The sequence below is a fragment of the Miscanthus floridulus genome, chromosome 2 (genome assembly GCF_019320115.1).
Source record: "Miscanthus floridulus cultivar M001 chromosome 2, ASM1932011v1, whole genome shotgun sequence".
NCBI lineage: Eukaryota > Viridiplantae > Streptophyta > Magnoliopsida > Poales > Poaceae > Miscanthus > Miscanthus floridulus.
The window spans coordinates 21,479,070-21,497,249 of NC_089581.1; the positions used below are offsets into that span (position 1 = coordinate 21,479,070).

General features: G+C 45.9%; 3 protein-coding genes across 3 annotated transcripts in view; all 3 read left to right on the forward strand.

Moving 5' to 3' along the window:
- Nucleotides 1-4,906, forward strand: part of LOC136538168 (protein NRT1/ PTR FAMILY 8.3-like) — a 36,966-nt gene extending 32,060 nt beyond the window's left edge. Inside the window, exons 2-5 of the mRNA XM_066530147.1 lie at nucleotides 917-1,022; nucleotides 1,443-1,660; nucleotides 1,890-2,446; nucleotides 3,904-4,906. Of these exons, the coding sequence (XP_066386244.1) occupies nucleotides 917-1,022; nucleotides 1,443-1,660; nucleotides 1,890-2,446; nucleotides 3,904-4,726 (1,704 nt within the window). The 3' untranslated portion in view covers nucleotides 4,727-4,906. The remainder of the gene's footprint in view (nucleotides 1-916; nucleotides 1,023-1,442; nucleotides 1,661-1,889; nucleotides 2,447-3,903) is intronic.
- A 4,804-nt stretch (nucleotides 4,907-9,710) lies between these two features.
- Nucleotides 9,711-13,874, forward strand: LOC136519553 (protein NRT1/ PTR FAMILY 8.3-like). Its single transcript, XM_066512944.1, has 5 exons — nucleotides 9,711-9,912; nucleotides 10,594-10,699; nucleotides 10,783-11,000; nucleotides 11,230-11,786; nucleotides 12,800-13,874. Exons 1-5 carry the CDS (start codon nucleotides 9,853-9,855, stop codon nucleotides 13,620-13,622), a joined length of 1,764 nt encoding a protein of 587 aa, XP_066369041.1. The 5' UTR covers nucleotides 9,711-9,852; the 3' UTR covers nucleotides 13,623-13,874.
- Nucleotides 13,875-15,358: 1,484 nt separating this feature from the next.
- LOC136519563 (probable protein kinase At2g41970) lies at nucleotides 15,359-17,734 on the forward strand. Its single transcript, XM_066512949.1, has 7 exons — nucleotides 15,359-15,446; nucleotides 15,560-15,813; nucleotides 15,916-16,042; nucleotides 16,761-17,034; nucleotides 17,148-17,280; nucleotides 17,413-17,499; nucleotides 17,606-17,734. Exons 1-7 carry the CDS (start codon nucleotides 15,359-15,361, stop codon nucleotides 17,732-17,734), a joined length of 1,092 nt encoding a protein of 363 aa, XP_066369046.1.
- The last annotated feature ends 446 nt before the right edge of the window (nucleotides 17,735-18,180 follow it).

Here is an 18,180-nt window from a genome sequence, read left to right on the forward strand (position 1 = left end):
ACGGGAACGGGAAGCACTACCTGAAGGTGATGAAGGATGGAGGGTTGTCATCGCCACGCCGGAACGCGAGATCCACCACCGCCATGTTGTCCAGCAACCGAGGAGCCGATAACTAGCGTCGGAGCGAGATCAGTGAGATCCGCCACCCACGCCAAGGAAAGTTGGTCTCCGATACCACCTGTCACGCCCCTTGGGAGCCGACGAGGTCGCCGTCGACGTGAGGAGATAGAGAGCGATACACAGAGATGGGGAACGGAGGAGGAACCTGTCCTCGATCCGATTCTGTTTTTCAGATAAGCAATAGTCGTGCCCAAATGGCTTACAGCAGGGTTTAATACTTAGTCGGCCTATGGCCCACATGTAAGGGAACATGATACATCATAAAGTAATACTACGCTTTGCCCTAGCGAACACGTAAAGCTTTAGGGCGCCATCTTCACTTCTCTGTCTGGGTGCTGACACATGCATGGGGCATGGACGCACGCCGGCACCCGGGTGACGGCGTGGGGGAAGGGGCGCGCGCAGCGGCTACGGCGCTGGTGACCATGCTACTTCTCTCACATCCATGACTTGATGAAATGCCTCATTTGAGAGTTGTACAGTCAGCATGCCATGTCACTACTAGATGCAAACATGGACTAGTTTTGACCTATGGTAAACGGCTTAAAATGTTTATTGACCCATAAATCAACTTTAAGAGTTGATGGGCCTAACCTAAACTCCTACATAAGTTAATGGATCTTCGGTGCATTTGACTCCTGAATCAATGTGGAAAGCCATATTGGCTACTGTCTTAATTTAGTCCAAGCCTGTGCAATAATGTATGATGATTTGCATACATAGTCAAAGTGCTCTTGTCTGTTAGTACCTGTGCTATGTGTTCAACAGAGCAATAACATAATCTTATTGGTTCCAGGAATCCAACCAACTAGTATACACTGGAGATGGATCAGTTGACTTTTCTGGAAATCCTGTTGTCAAGGAAAGAACTGGTAGATGGAAGGCATGTCCATTCATATTAGGTAAGTGTCCAGAGTAAATTCACTACGTGTCCTCTTCCAATTTAGGGGGTGTTTGGTTGCCCCTTCTAAATTTTAGTCGCTGTCCCATCGAATGTTTGGACACATGCATGGAGTATTAAATATAGACTAATTACGAAACTAATTGCATAGTTTGTGACTAATTTGCGAAACGAATCTTTTAAGCCTAATTAGTCCATGATTTGACAATGTTTTGCTACAGTAAACACGTGCTAATGACGGATTAATTAGGCTTAAAAATTCGTCTCGTGGAGTACTGACAGATGATGTAATTTGTTTTTTTATTAGTATCCGAACACCCCATGTAACATCTTCCCGACACACCTCCTAAATTTTAGTAGCCGGATCCAAACACCCCCTTAATCCCCCATAACCTGCAACTAACTATTAACGTTAATCTAGGTAATGAATGCTGTGAACGACTGGCCTATTATGGCATCTCCACGAACCTTGTTACTTACTTGACAAAAAAGCTACATGCTGGCAATGCCTCTGCTGCTAGCAATGTGACTACATGGCAGGGAACTTGCTACTTGACTGCGCTTATTGGAGCAATCCTGGCTGATGCATACTGGGGGAGGTATTGGACAATTGCAACATTCTCCACAGTATACTTCATCGTAAGTCATCTTTGCTCTGAAGTGCCATGGTAACACTGTTGTAAAGGGACATGCGAGTAATTCGTTCCTTTTTTGACTAATGAATAGGCCCTCAAATTCTTTGTAGTAGAATACGGGCTTTTGCTTAATTCATGTTTAGCCCATATACATAGTGCTACAATCAACTAATCCTGGAATAGCCCTGTTAGTTTGTTATTATTTAACTTGACATCATCTTTTAATTTTATAGGGGATGTCAATACTGACTCTTTCAGCATCAGTTCCTATGCTCATGCCTCCATCCTGTGAAGGATCCGTTTGCCCACCAGCAAGCCCTTTTCAGTATACTGTCTTTTTTCTTGGCCTTTATCTGATTGCCCTGGGTACTGGTGGAATTAAGCCGTGCGTCTCATCCTTTGGAGCGGATCAATTTGATGATACAGATCCAGCTGAGCGGATTCAGAAGGGTTCTTTCTTTAATTGGTTCTATTTTTCAATAAACATTGGTGCTCTCATATCAAGCAGCTTTCTGATTTGGGTGCAAGACAATGTAGGATGGGGACTGGGCTTTGGCATTCCGACTGTATTCATGGGGCTGGCAATCATAAGCTTCTTCTCTGGCACATCACTTTACAGGTTCCAAAAACCTGGAGGTAGTCCTATTACACGAGTATGCCAGGTGATTGTTGCCTCTTTGCGCAAGTGGAATGTGCCTGTCCCAGAGGACAGCTCTCTCTTGTATGAGCTACCTGATGGGGTATCAACAATTGAGGGGAGTCGGCAATTAGAGCACACAGATGAACTCAGGTATGCGCTCTTAATCAGATGAAAATAGAAGCAGCTGCAAACTAAGATAGATTGTGAAGCTGTATGTGGTAAAGATGAGAATATGATTAATTGCCACACTTCTGAAATGGCAAAATAATTATGCCTTAGTAAAGAATAGTAGTTGTTGTCATTGTGACGCTTGTAATACAGAACAAAGTTCTTTGCATAGGAAGCGCTCGGTATCTGCCCATGAACAAGAATTCGTTCAGAAATAAAGAAAGCATTAAGCCTGACAGATATAGCGTCTCTTACTTTGTGCTTGAATCAGATACTCAATTAGACATACTTCAATGTTCGGATTCTTTCATTAAATCAGCATATTTACCTTTGCGATTGATCATGTTCTTGAAAACACATCTGCTGTGTATTATAACATAAACAAATCAGAAAATTACTCTTGGAGAAAAATCAACCTCATGCAGAAATAGACCTCATATACTGACAAGAATGGCAAAATGATTTTGATGTCGTCTCTGCTTACTGATAATTGGACATCTTCTGATCCACCTAGGCTTATGAGCCTGGTATGCCATTCAGTATATACTTGCAACACATGTTTAGTGCGTCAGACTATCAGAGTGGTCATTCGGTGTATGCTTGCAGCACATACGGTTAGTGCATTGGGTGTATAGTTTTGGAGGAATTACTTACCATTAGAGGATACGAAATATATTGAAATAATATATTTATAGTATAACCTAGCAGAGCGCCATAGTCAAGAACAAAATTTTAATTAGTTACTTCTGAAAATAGTTTTTTTTTTACTAGTTGCCGCATCAGTTCTGATTTTTTCAGGTCAGGATTTAGGTATATATACTAAATTGCAACTTGTAAGAGCATCTCAAGAGGATCCTATTTTCCTTCCTAATCTTTGGTTTTTAACGAGATGAGAAAAAACACATCTCCAACAACTCCTAATCCATACTCCTAAAATTTAGGCACTTGAAAAATCCTCCCCCGTTACGCGTAACTTTACGCGTAGTAGCGGGCGCGCGGATACGGTGCATATCCGTCGCCGGTCAGTCAATCTAAAGGTGGAAGGGTGTGCAAAATTATAAGAAGTAGGAAAGAGTTCCTGATGCAAATGTACGAGAGAAAATATATAAAAGTGGTTACAATAATTTAGAAACAGTATATGATTCTTGATGTAAAATTGTCTTTTATGTTTTAGGAGTGGATCATTGGAAACTCTCGGAGATGACCTTCTTTTTTTCTACCAATATCTTTTTAGGAGTTGCAAAACTACATGTTTTTAGGAGGAAAAAAATAGGATACTCTTGGTGATGCTCTAAGCATACATACTAGCCATTTTTTTCTCTGTTATTTTGCCTAATACAAGAACATTTGTGACTAGTTTTGTGATAGATGTTCGCCTTCTTTTCCCATATTGTGCGGAAGCTAAGTGCGTAACATAGTTGAACTGATTTTTGATTCAGATGTTTAGACAAGGCTGCTACGGTTACCAAAGCTGATGAGAAAATGGCTGACTTCAACAATCCCTGGCGGATATGCACTGTCACCCAGGTGGAAGAACTGAAGATACTGGTAAGGATGTTCCCTATATGGGCAACAACAATCGTGTTTTCTGTTGCATATGCTCAGACGTCAACAATGTTTGTGGAACAAGGGATGGTGCTTGACCCATCCTTGGGTTCATTCAAGTTTCCTCCAGCGTCATTATCTACTTTTGACACCCTAAGCGTCATTGTATGTGTCCCGATGTACGATTACATCATGGTTCCAATAGCTAGGAGATTCACTGGCAACGGAAGGGGCTTTACAGAGTTGCAGAGGATGGGCATTGGCCTGGTAATTTCCATCATAGCTATGTCAGTCGCTGCAGTCCTTGAAATCAAGCGGCTAGCAGTTGCCAGGGAAGCACACCTGGTGGATCAGAACATCCCAGTCCCAGTGAGCATATGCTGGCAAATCCCTCAGTATTTCCTGATCGGTCTAGCGGAGGTGTTCACATTCATCGGAGCGATCGAGTTCTTTTATAATCAGTCACCGGACGCCATGAGGAGCGTCTGCAGCGCACTTAATCTTCTCACTATTGCCTCCGGGAACTATCTCAGCACGTTCATTTTGACAATGGTTGCATACTTGACTACAAGGGGAGGTAACCCTGGATGGATTCCTGACAACTTGAACGAAGGACATCTTGATTACTTCTTCTGGCTCATTGCTGGCCTCAGTTTTCTGAACCTGATTGTTTATGTCATCTGTGCTAGCAAATACAAGAGCAAGAAGGCAGCTTGAGTTGTTAAGGTCAGTAGCTGGATGGCGTGCCATGTTATTGTGGACGCCTCAGTTAAAAATCTGTATATATGTTTCCCACTGCATTAACTCTAGCTGAAACAACGATCTGTAATTGTTGCATAGCTTCTATTTCTTATTGTACTGGGATACTAAGTTGATTATACATTCGTACTTCTATTTTTTTATGTACTTTGCCTATTGGAAGTTGCTGAATGTACACAATCTCACATGCTTCTACTCTGCTATCAAGGATGGGCAGTGCTAGCGCCCAGACGTTCGGACGGACGCCGGCGTCTAGAGCTCCGGACGTCCGCGGCTGCTCTCTATTTCCCGCTCCTGTTTCGTGTTGTGTGCCCTGCCTGCTCGGATTCCGCGCCGACGGCCGGACAACTTGCCCCGCCCACGCCGCCCGCCCACACGCGGGGCCGTCTGCGCCCCTCTGTTTCCCCACGTGAGCTCGAGCTACCATGGCGAGATGGAGGGAAGGAAAGGGAAGGGAAGGGAGGGGAGCGAAAGGAGAGGAGAGGGCGAGGCGCGCTGCGCGAGGTAGGAGCCGAAGCCCTGCGGCAGGCCGCTGTCCGCCGGCCACCGGTGCCATTGCACATGTGCAACACCCGATCTACTTTTAAAACATTTAGATAAAACATTTGCAATATACGTCTGAAAACAGATGAAACACTTGAAACATGTGTCTGAAACACTTGAAAAAAAAAACCTGAAAATACTTGAAAAGTCATTGCAAAACATATGTAACATCTAGATAAAACACTATCAACATATGTGTGAAACGTATGCAACATCCAAATAAATACACTTGCAACATACATATGAAAAATAGATGAAACATTTGGAACAGACGCTTGTAACACATGTGTATAGTTACTGCAACATATGCAACATCCTGATATACTTTTGCAACATCTACATAAAACATTTGCAACATAGCACTAAAACACTTGAAACATACATTTACAACAGAGGGGAGGGAAGGCCAGGGCCGATCAATTCCAGCCATCACGGTGGGAGCCGGCGGCGCGCAATAACCACCAGCATCGGCCGTGCTCATCGGTGGCCTTGGCTCGGCCGGGGACGACCTAAGGCCCCTCGGCGCATGCGCCGGCGGCCATCGCCAGGCAGCGCGCGGCACCCCCTTGCAACGGCGAGGCATCCCGGCGACGCCCCCTACAGCGGCAAGGCATCTCGTCGGCGCTGGGGTTGGGGAGGAGGCCAGGCAAACGCCGCGGGAACTGAGGGAGGAGGCATGGTCGGCTTGGATGGAGGAAGGAGGCAATGGCGCTATGTGATTTCACGGAGACAGAGGAGAGAGAGATGAGATGGAACGGAAGAGTGAGAGGATAAGTCTGAGTGGCCACTTGAGGGAGAGATATCGAATATTATTTTTATGTGCGGTGGATACAATAAGTGGATAGCGTGAGACCACGTGGCGTTCAGAGGGACTCCCGGCGTCTGGACATGTTAATTGTATCATTATCGATCAAGGATTTCAATTGCTGTTTTTCTTTCTAGATTTATGTGGTCATGTTTTAACTCTTGTATATGCATTAATGTGCTAGTTGAACTCAAGGAGGCCTTGGGACAGGAGTTACCTTCTGTACATACAAGGCACCCCGATCTGACAATCTCTAATGGCACATCATTGTGTTTTTGGTTTGGTTCAGTTGGCTCTCTATATCGGACACGCATGTAATGAAAAAAATGATTTTGATGTTTTAAAGTTTTGTCTTCTCACTTATGATCCTAGTGGAAATATGGGTGTGCTCGACAGTGTAGTGAGTTTAACTTGGTCTCTTATATACTTAGTGTCAAACGGCTGACAAATACACTTGAGATTAGAAATTGGGCAATTCTGCCACATGGGACCGGGGTAGTGTGACTAGGGAGGGGCAGGACGAGGGGAGCCGGGGAGGGTCGGAGAGGCGTCAGGGTAGAATGCAACCCTGCTATCCATCATATGTTAGCTTTAAATTGAAACTTGAGAATTGTTATATTTGGAGATCTAATTAAAGAAGTAATTACTTGGTTTTTCCCCCACCAAATCTCTATTCTTTTTTTAAACTAAATCTCTATTCTAGTAATAAGAGTATAAGGATGCTTTTGGAGGGGCTGTTATTTCTCTCGTCCCAAGTTGCTTTCTGGGTCCGGTTTGGTGATCCGATGCAGGCCCATTTGTACTCCAACCTCCCTAACGGCCGAAGCGCAACAAAATAGGCTATGGCCCATTGGGCTGTGTTGTCGAGAGCGCTGAGGTGGCCGGCGGCTGCCGGCTGGTACAGTAGTTTGTTGATTTGTTTGATTGACAGCAATGATGGCTTCTAGCTAGATGTCTCACCGTCGCGGGGGACCCACTTGAGGAATGTGAAGTAGGGATGAAAACGGATCGGATACGGACGGATATCATCGATATTATATTTGTTTTCATATTTCTGTTCGGATTCGAATTTGAATATGGATAGTGTCAACTATGTCGGATAGGATACGATTGGATATCGACGTCATAAATATGCGATTTGAGTATTCGGATACGGATACGGTATCGGATGTTGGATATCCGGACTTGGATACGGACAGATCTCAACTCCTCTAAATGGATTTGGTTTCAAATACGCTCGGAAAATATCCGTACCGTTTTCAGCTTTAATGTGAAGGGTAAGCCCTATGGGAAAGTCTGAAGTCTGAGCTCTCAAGGCAGGAATCTGCCTGTGAAGGGTAGGCCCTCTGAGAAAGTCTGAAGTCTGAAGTCTGAGCTCTCAAGGCAGGAATCTGCCTGTGAAGGGTAGGCCCTCTGAGAAAGTCTGAAGTCTGAGCTCTCGAATCTGCCGTGCCGTGCATGGGTGAGCAACGGCTCCGCAATTTTATGCTCTTTTGCGTCTCTTTGTGCGCTTTCTAAGCAATAAAAGAATTCTTATCCCTCAGTCAGTCAGTCTAAAGTGGATACGTGGATTCGCCACTGCTGGGATTTTTTTAGGTTTATTAGGGGCCCGTTGATGGCACGACAACAAGGAACGCACTGGCCAAATACAAAGAGAAATTTTCTGATTTAGCACTTGCTTCGTAAATATAAGACTCCAAACATCATTTTCGTAAAAATAATTCTTGAAACGTTGGCTTCTTGATTTCTATGACATTTAGTATATTAAGACTCTTTTCTCATCTAAATACATGTATTTGTTCCCCCAAAGTGGCCCTTTTACCCTTCTGGTATTACGTATCATTGATCGTTTCATCTGCTCGACGTTCCATCTGCCCAATCGTTCATGTTCCCGATGCCCTAACCCCCGACGCTGTTCCATCCCCAACCCGCCGCCGCCGTTCCCTCCGTAACCCCTGACCCCGACGCCAAAAGGGCGGGCCGTGCCGGCCTCTCTCCTGGACACGACGACCTCAGGCCTGGCCGCACCCAAACCCGACGGCATGATTGATTAAGCCCCACCGGAGGCCGCTGCGATTGCTCGTACCGACGCCATGTCCAATGCCCTAGCCCTAACGAGAACGTTGTTGCCCACTGCTCCTCCCCCGGCAATAGAGTACAATGTTCGGTGTTAATTATTTATGAGTAGGGTCATGGTATTAAAATTGATTTCACTTGTTTTGGTCCGAAGTAGATCATGTGCAAAGTGTTGATTGGGATAGCCTACAGATAGTGGAGACACATATTGATCTTATTGGATGATTTTTTTAGCTGTGATGAGATGTAAACTTATAGTTTATTTCATATGACTCGTATCATTTGAAACAAAATTATGGTTTTATGAGATGAATGACTTTATTTGTGAAGAGATGTAAACTTATGCTTTAATTGATATGCGATGGAACTCGATTAGAACAAATTTATGGTTTCGTGAGATGAACTTGTTTATGCTAAAATCATGAATTTGTTATTGCATATGGTCATTTTGGTTAATTTTTATTATATATGAACTTGTGCATTTTATGGTGACCGAGTCTAATCTAAAACCTGCGGCTGCATTTCAGGTTCAGAACTCGATCATCAATGGTGTCCAATGATATTGTTTTGAGTGCATCCCGACGGAGTGAAACTTGTGAAATATATATATCAAAGCATCTTGAACCCACTCCATATTTGTGAGGAATGCTAATCCAGGCAAGCCAGCCAGCCAGCCAAGGCGGCCAGTCAGCCTGCCCTTGGCGGCGGCAGGCGGCTAGCCCAGACACATCCAACGCTGGAGGCTTCCAAATCATCGTCTAAATGACTGAAGGGTAATAGGATTATTTTGGAACAAATACATGTATTTAGATGAGAAAATAGTCTTAATACACCAAATATCATGGAAATCAAGAAGCCAACATTTCGAAGGTTATTTTTACGAAGATGTTTGAAGTCCTATATTTGCGAAGCGTATTGTGTGAAGTCCTAAATTTATAATTTTCTCAAATACAAAAGGCGTCACATCTAGCGTATTAACAAACAATGAGAAAAAAAACCCGGAGGCTCCGCTGACCTCCAACGGAACCGGTAAAGAATACTATGCATGAGTAAAAGCACAATTACGATCATCTGCAGTAAACTTTGTTTATAAATTTACTTGGCAGTCTGCCCGTCTCCTACAGTCCCCTTCACCCACACCCACGCATAGTTGCCCTATTCTGCAACGCCAACTACCCCGCACTGCCGCACCCGGACTCCAATTCCGGCACCAACCTTAGCTCCAGAAGAGGCAGAGCCCAAAATTAACAGACCACCGGGAAAGGAACAGGAACAACAAAGCAGCGGGGCTAGCCCTCCTACCGATCCTAGGCACATGGAGCCCTCTAAATTCTCTTTTAAAATTATATATATATATTAGATAGAAGAAGCTAAAGTTAAGAAGATAAAAAAATATCTTTTCTTTTGTTTAGGTCCTCCTATTTTTTTTTCCTGGCTTCTGCCGTATCCTTCACTCGTTCCGCCCCTCCCAGATCTACAAGCTACTCCAGTCGACTTCCATAAATACCACTCCCGCGATTCCACCTTGGAGTTGGACCGGCCGTTGTTGCTTCCTCGCCAAAAAAAAAAAAAACAGGATAGAAAAAAAAACTGTTCTTGCTCCGATCAGGCGTGTTCTTAGACTTCGCTGCCCCTACCGCATCGTCGCTGGGAACGGTCCATGGCCGGCGCCGAGCGCGCGGAGGCGGTCGCGCTGGAGGAAGGGCTCCTCGCTCCGGAGGTTAGTTGGCTCGACCACTTCCACTCTCCCTCCGGTTGGCCTTTCCTCCTTACTTAGAGAGGCTCTGTCTACTTGTGTTTAGATTTCTTGGATGTGTCGGTCAGATTGGTAGCCTATTTTAGGAAAAATCACGCCTTGGCGCACGGGATTTAGAAGGCTTTAACTCAACAACCTGATTAATTTAGTGCGCGATTCTTAAGGATAGCTTGGGACCTCCACTAAGTCGAGATTTCAGTAGCTGTTACTTTGGTTGGATGACTTAGGCATAATTCTTGTGCGTTATTATATATAATGGTCATGGAGTCATGAGTACAATTTGGTGTTGCAATTGGCAATTGCAGTGTTAATTAAAAGCTTTTACTCTTTTTGTTCACTTTATTTTGGATATATTGCTTGCTATACATAGCTGAGCCTAAACAATTTATCTCATTGGTTCTTTGTTCTTTCAACTAATGGCTTGAAAAGCACCATGTCTTCCAGGGCACTTCACTTTTGATATCCTAAGCTGTTAGGCATATTGCTAGTACCAGCATATCGCTATAGTTGCTTCCTTTTGCACATTACCGTTGAAAGTAAAGCCTGTGCATCAATGTATTATGATTCCCATACATTATCAAAGTGCTCTCGGCTTTTTGTACTTGTGCTATTTGTTTCAGAGTAATAATATGATCTTGGCTGCAGGAATCCAACCAAGTAGTGTACACTGGAGATGGATCAGTTGACTTTTCTGGAAATCCTGTTGTCAAGGAAAGAACTGGTAGATGGAAGGCATGTCCATTCATATTAGGTATTGTCCAGAGTAAATTCACTACGTGTGCTCTTCCAATTTAATCCCCCATAACCTGCAACTAACTATTAAGGTTAATCTAGGTAATGAATGCTGTGAACGACTGGCCTATTATGGCATCTCCACGAACCTTGTTACTTACTTGACAAAAAAGCTACATGCTGGCAATGCCTCTGCTGCTAGCAATGTGACTACATGGCAGGGAACTTGCTACTTGACTCCGCTTATTGGAGCAATCCTGGCTGATGCATACTGGGGGAGGTATTGGACAATTGCAACATTCTCCACAGTATACTTCCTCGTAAGTCATCTTTGCTCTGAAGTCCCATGGTAACACTGTTGTAAAGGGACATGCGAGTAATTCGTTCCTTTTTTGACTAATGAATAGGCCCTCAAATTCTTTGTAGTAGAATACGGGCTTTTGCTTAATTCATGTTTAGCCCATATACATAGTGCTACAATCAACTAATCCTGGAATAACCCTGTTAGTTTGTTATTATTTAACTTGACATCATCTTTTAATTTTATAGGGGATGTCAATACTGACTCTTTCAGCATCAGTTCCTATGCTCATGCCTCCATCCTGTGAAGGATCCGTTTGCCCACCAGCAAGCCCTTTTCAGTATACTGTCTTTTTTCTTGGCCTTTATCTGATTGCCCTGGGTACTGGTGGAATTAAGCCGTGCGTCTCATCCTTTGGAGCGGATCAATTTGATGATACAGATCCAGCTGAGCGGATTCAGAAGGGTTCTTTCTTTAATTGGTTCTATTTTTCAATAAACATTGGTGCTCTCATATCAAGCAGCTTTCTGGTTTGGGTGCAAGACAATGTAGGATGGGGACTGGGCTTTGGCATTCCGACTGTATTCATGGGGCTGGCAATCATAAGCTTCTTCTCTGGCACATCACTTTATAGGTTCCAAAAACCAGGAGGTAGTCCTATTACACGAGTATGCCAGGTGATTGTTGTCTCTTTGCGCAAGTGGAATGTGCCTGTCCCAGAGGACAGCTCTCTCTTGTATGAGCTACCTAATGGGGTATCAACAATTGAGGGGAGTCGGCAAATAGAGCACACAGATGAACTCAGGTATGCCATCTTATGAGATGATAGTAAAAGCAACTATAAACTGAGATAGATTGTGAAGCTGTATGAGATAAAGATAATAATATGATTGATTGTCATACTTCAGAAACTGCGAATAATTATTCCTTAGTAAAGAATAGTAGTTGATGTTGCTATGGCGCTTGTACGGAACAGAGTTCTTTGCATAGGAAAGCGTCCGCTATCTGCCCATGAACAGGAATTCGTTGAGAAGTAAAGAAGGCATTAGGCCTGACAGATAGCTTCCTCATACTCTGTTCTTGGATCAGACACTCAATTAGACATACTTCAGCGTTCACATTCTTTCATTAAGTCAGCACATTATACCTTTGTGATTGATCAACTTCCCAATTCGGTATTATTTGTTTTTCAACACATCTGTCTTGGAATGTAACATAAACAAAGCAGAAAGTTACTCTTGGAGAAAAATCAACCTAATGCAGAAATAGACCTCATATACTGATGGGAATGGCAAAATAATTTTGATGTCCTCTCTGCTTACTTATAATTGGATGTCTCTTGATCCACCTAGTCATATGAGCCTGGTACGGTATGCCATTCGGTACATACTTGCAACACATATGTCTAGTGCATCAGAGAGTAGCCATTCGGTGCATGCTCACAGCATATACAATTAGTGCATGGAGTGTATAGTTTTGGAGGAATTACTTACCATTAGTGGTTATGAATTATAGAGAAATAATATATTTATAGTATAACCTAGCAGAGCACCATAGTCAAGAACAAAATTTTAATTGGTTACTTCTGAAAATAGTTCTTTTACTAGTTCCGCATCAGTTCCTGATTTTTGCTTTTCAGGATTTATGTTTATATACTAAATTGTAACTTGTAAGCACACATACTCCTTTTTTCACTCTGTTATTTTACCTAATAGATGAATGAATATTTATGACTTGTTTTGGGATAGCTGATCGCCTTCTTTCCCATATTGTGTGGAAGCTAAGAGCCTAACATATTTGAACCGATTTTTTATTCAGATGTTTAGACAAGGCTGCTACAGTTACCGAAGTTGATGTGAAAACGGCTGACTTCAACAACCCATGGCGGATATGCACTGTGACCCAGGTGGAAGAACTGAAGATACTAGTAAGAATGTTCCCTGTCTGGGCAACAACAATAGTGTTTTCTGCTGTATATGCTCAGATGTCGACAATGTTCGTGGAACAAGGGATGGTGCTTGACCCATCCTTGGGTTCTTTCAAGATTCCTCCAGCTTCACTATCTACTTTTGACACTCTAAGTGTCATCATATGTGTCCCGATGTACGATTACATCGTGGTTCCAATAGCCAGGAGATTCACTGGCAATGAGAGGGGCTTTACAGAGTTGCAGAGGATGGGCATTGGCCTGGTAATTTCCATCATAGCTATGTCAGTCGCTGCAGTCCTCGAAATCAAGCGGCTAGCAGTTGCCAGGGAAGCACACCTGGTGGATCAGAATGTCCCAGTCCCACTGAGCATATTCTGGCAAATCCCTCAGTATTTCCTGATTGGTCTATCGGAGATTTTCACATTCATTGGAGCGCTAGAGTTCTTTTACGACCAGTCACCAGACGCCATGAGGAGCCTCTGCAGCGCACTTAATCTTCTCACTACTGCGGGCGGGAACTATCTCAGCACGTTCATTTTGACAATGGTCGCGTACTTTACTACAAGGGGAGGTAACCCTGGATGGATTCCTGACAACTTGAACGAAGGGCATCTTGATTACTTCTTCTGGCTCCTTGCTGGCCTCAGTTTTCTGAACCTGATTGTATATGTCATATGTGCTGGCAAATACAAGGGCAAGAAGGCAGCTTGAGTTGTGAAGGTCAGGAACTGGACGGCGCGCCATGTTTCCTTGGACACTTATTAACTTCAAAGATCCGTATATATGTTTCCCACATTCACTCTAGCTGCGATGCTTATATTTCTCATTGTACTGTACTAAGTTTTGATTTTACATTCGTACTTCCACTTTCTGTATATATTGCTGAATATATAGACATCTCCACTTTTCACATGCCTCTACTCTGCTATCAAGGATTTAATTTGATTGCTGTCTTTTTTCCTAGATATATGCGGTCATGTTTTAACTCATGTATGCATCAATGTGCTGGTTGAACACAAACAGGGCTTGGGACATGACTTAACTTCTGTACATTCATCTGTTATCTGTACATACAAAGGCGCCCCATTCTGGCATTCTCTGATGGCACGTTGTGAGTTGACCATGGTTTTGGTTGGCTCAGTTTGTTGTCTGATTGTCTCTGTATCGGACACGCATTGGCATGGCAGTAGTAACACATGAGCAGATGCAGACTCCTTCCTTCTGAACTGATTGCTGTTTAACGCTGCAATATGCATTGTATTGTTAAGTTGACTAATGTGGCGCTGGTTTCTCGACGGAAGACAGGTCCGACTCTATTTGCGCGATAGTGCTACTCCAGGCAATTAGCATTAGCATGGTCAATGCGTTGCGGTTAACGACGTGGGGTTAGCATGGGAGCACGTCGGACCGGGAGCGAAGCTGCGGCGGGAACGTGGGCTACCAGCCTGACTCTGACCACCTGTTTTCAGTTGGCCATATACTACTGCATGTCTGAGCGCACCATGCGCCTTCTATCACCGTACCGACCGGTCGATAACTGAAGCAGCAGTTCGTTTCTAACGGAAGTGCTTGTAAAATACTTAATTCTCTGTCTCCAGGATATCATTGTCAGTCCAAGTGATAAAGTAGATCAAGTAAACAAACTTTCGCGCTTGCGTTTGTCTGGCAGGACACTGGAGGGAAAAGATGCGTGCGTTCTTGTCCAGGGGCTTGATTAGTTGGCGAAATATTTTGGGAAATGGTGCTGTAGCACTTTCGTTGTTATTTAGCAATTAATGTCCAATCATAGTCTAATTAGGCTTAAAAAATTCGTCTTGTGAATTTCGTCTAAATTGTGTAATTAGTTTTATTTTTTTATTTATATTTAATGCTTCATGCATGCGTCTAAAGATTCGATGTGACGGAAAATCTTGAAAAACTTTCAAAATTTTAGGAACTAAACAGGCACCAGGACACTCGCGTTGGAGGGAAAAGATGCCTGCGTTCCGAGTGTCCTGACGCGAGTGTCCTGCAGAGAACGCACGCATGGAACGCACGCATCTTTTCCCTGGCGTCCACAGGGTCCGCAGGCAAGCACTGCGGCTCGATGAGAGAGCGAGGACAGGAGGGAAAAACACAAGTGAAGAAAAATAAGGTTACATGGCAACATGCCAGCAACACCGCATTTCAGGTTCAGCCGCGCAGGCCGCACGTAGGCCAAACAGCGAATAATTGCAACGCGCGGCCGGCCGCCGGCCGGGAATCGCGTCGTCCGTCTGCGCGCTCTCGACACAAGTCTTTCGCCTCCCTTCTCTGCCATATAAGATCGGTTAGTCCAAAGCTTGCCGGCCGGCTTTGCGAGCAAATTGCAATATTTGCACGTACAGAACCGCGGATCGACCGGCCGTGGTTGCATTGCTGCTGCTTCTTGGATCTGAGGTTTCAGGCCGGCACACCGGGGTTTCAGGATGTGGTGTTGCAGCGGCGCGGAGGACGAGCCCCACGCCGCCTCGCTGGCCGCCGCCAACCCGGCCGCGATGCCGCCGCGAGCACCAGGTTCTTCCCTCTCCCTTTCTCCTCGTTTGGGGCTTGCTGTTGCTGGCGCCATGGCTCGCTATCGCTAGCTAGCTCACCGTGCGCATTACATTGCAATGATAATGTACGTGCAGAGCAGCCGAGAGGGCCGAACATGCCGAGAACCGGCGCTGCGTCTGCGGCCAAGGTGCTGCCCATCGACGTCCCGGCCGTGGCGCTGTCGGAGCTGAACCGGCTCACGGGCAACTTCGGGGACAGGGCGCTGGTCGGGGAAGGCTCCTACGGCCGCGTCTACCGCGCCAAGCTCGCCACCGGGGAGACCGTGGCGGTCAAGATGTTCGACAACGGCAGCTCCTCCGGCCAGTCAGAAGCCGAATTCTGCGAACAGGTGACACGAAAAGCACGCCTTCCTTCCCCCATTTACGCCTGGCTGAATAGCCCATACTGACGCGTTGCCTCCTCTCGGTTACTGCAACTGCAATGCAATCAGCTGTCCGTGGTGTCGCTGCTCAAGTGCGAGCACTTCACCCAGATTCTGGGCTACTGCCTGGAGCTCAACAACCGGATCGTGCTCTACCAGTTCGCCACCATGGGCTCCCTCTACGACATACTCTATGGTACAGTGCAACGCAAAATCAACAAAATTACTGCACAACCATGTGTTTTATACAATTCCAACACATGAATTTTTTTTGCACCATAAGATTAAGATCCAACAGCCTCCATCTTTCTTCTACCTCTAGCCTTCTTCTACCTTCAGATAATTACAAGATTACAGATCTATATATCACAGAAAATATTTTTTTTTATGGAAAGCAGAGGGTTGGTTCCATTGCCTAGGTGGTGTGTGCTAGCTGATGGGCCGCAGGGCACGCCGTGGCATCGACGCAGGGCTACGAGCTCTCGTAGGCGTACATGCATGCAGATGCAGCTTGCAGCCCAGAGCCCAGGCGGCCAGGCAATGGCAAGGACGACGGGGCGGATTAGATTTCTGTATTAGTAGTAGCAGCGTTGGGGCAATCAATTCTCGCGCAGCCCCTGCAGATCCTGCTTTGGCATGCTGTAATCGCCTCGCCTGCCCGGCCGGCCGTCTGGCGCCGCGCGCGGCCGATGGCCTCAGGCAGGCAGGTCCTCGGCCGGTGGCCCCTGCACATCTGACGGATGCGGATAAACCGAGACAACTATCTGGTGGACTAAAATCCATGTGTTTTTTTTTTTTTGCTAAAACACGCATGTGTTGTATAGCATTTCTGCAAAATTAAGCATTTAAGCCTGCCCAAAATGAATCAGTTCATGACGGCGTCGCATGATCATCGTCGATTGCATGCATCGCAGGGAAGAAGGGGGTGCAGGGCGCGGAGCCCGGGCCCGTTCTGACGTGGAGCCAGCGCGCGCGGATCGCGTACGGGGCGGCGAGGGGCCTGGAGCACCTGCACGAGAAGGCGCGGCCGTCGATCGTGCACCGCGACGTGCGCTCCAGCAACGTGCTGGTCTTCGACGGCCACGACGCCAAGATCGGCGACTTCAACCTCACCAACCAGTCCCCGGACTCCGCCGCGCGCCTGCACTCCACCAAGGTGCTCGGCACGTTCGGCTACCACGCGCCCGAGTAAGCACGCACGCCACCGTCACCAGTGTTTCCATCGGATTCTCGACACGACTCTATGTATCTTTGCTAGAACGACGCTGACTCTACGTGCGTTTGCATCGTCGATCGATCAGGTACGCGATGACGGGGCAGCTGACGCAGAAGAGCGACGTGTACAGCTTCGGCGTCGTGCTCCTTGAGCTCTTGACCGGGAGGAAGCCCGTGGATCACACCATGCCCAAGGGTCAGCAAAGCCTGGTCACCTGGGTATAGGTTCCTTCCTCTCCATTTTTTTCCACCATGGCCGACCGAGATGCCAATCTCGCATCTCACTGCGTATGCAGCACCTCTGCGTGAATTCAGTCACCTAATTAATCAACAAATTTCTGGCTTGTTCAGGCCACTCCGAGACTGAGCGAGGACAAAGTGAAGCAGTGCGTGGATCCCAAGCTGAAGGACGACTACCCGCCGAAAGCCGTGGCCAAGGTACGCCGCCGTTGAAGTTTGAACACGCACGGCATTTCCCCATTTCCTCTGCGCTAGCATTTCCCTTGTGAATTGTGATCCTGTTCTGAGGTGCGCCTCTGTGCAGCTCGCGGCGGTGGCGGCGCTGTGCGTCCAGTACGAGGCCGATTTCAGGCCCAACATGACGATCGTCGTCAAGGCTCTGCAGCCCCTCGTGAATGCTCGGCCAGGAGGAGAATCACCAGTAGCTAGGTAGACACAGAGAGTGGGCATAATAGCACTGGCGGAGCTACGTTGGGGGCCTGGGCTTTGGCCCCCCTTGCCGTGGCTTAATTTTCAAAGGACCTACAAACATGTATGGCATGCATGCGGAGTGCACTGCATGGCTACATGCACCAACAATTCTGCATGGCTACATGCACTGTCTCATCTCACCGTCATAGCTTTATTGTCTTTCTGTACTACCAAGCTGCTATATTCTTCTGCCTTTTCTTTTGGAAGGCTTCTTCGAGGACAATGAGATGCATACTGCACACAACACACAATAGTAATAGCTAGCTAGCTAGGGCTCATGCAACTTTGTATTGCAGTAGCTAGTAGTTGCAGACTCTGGTCTGATTACGGTTTCTTGATCAAATACTATGCAAATGCATGACATTCAGTTTAGCCTGAAATTGGGCCCCCCTTGATTTGTCCTCACGC

Bases quoted from the DNA above. Each gene is read 5' to 3' on its own strand.
- LOC136519553 (XM_066512944.1), top strand. From the start codon at position 9,853: ATGGCCGGCGCCGAGCGCGCGGAGGCGGTCGCGCTGGAGGAAGGGCTC. The intron at 11,001-11,229 runs GTAAGTCATCTT...TTAATTTTATAG, and splicing joins TCTCCACAGTATACTTCCTC to GGGATGTCAATACTGACTCT. The intron at 11,787-12,799 runs GTATGCCATCTT...TTTTTTATTCAG, and splicing joins GAGCACACAGATGAACTCAG to ATGTTTAGACAAGGCTGCTA.
- LOC136519563 (XM_066512949.1), top strand. From the start codon at position 15,359: ATGTGGTGTTGCAGCGGCGCGGAGGACGAGCCCCACGCCGCCTCGCTG. The intron at 15,814-15,915 runs GTGACACGAAAA...CAATGCAATCAG, and splicing joins AAGCCGAATTCTGCGAACAG to CTGTCCGTGGTGTCGCTGCT. The intron at 17,035-17,147 runs GTAAGCACGCAC...TCGATCGATCAG, and splicing joins TTCGGCTACCACGCGCCCGA to GTACGCGATGACGGGGCAGC.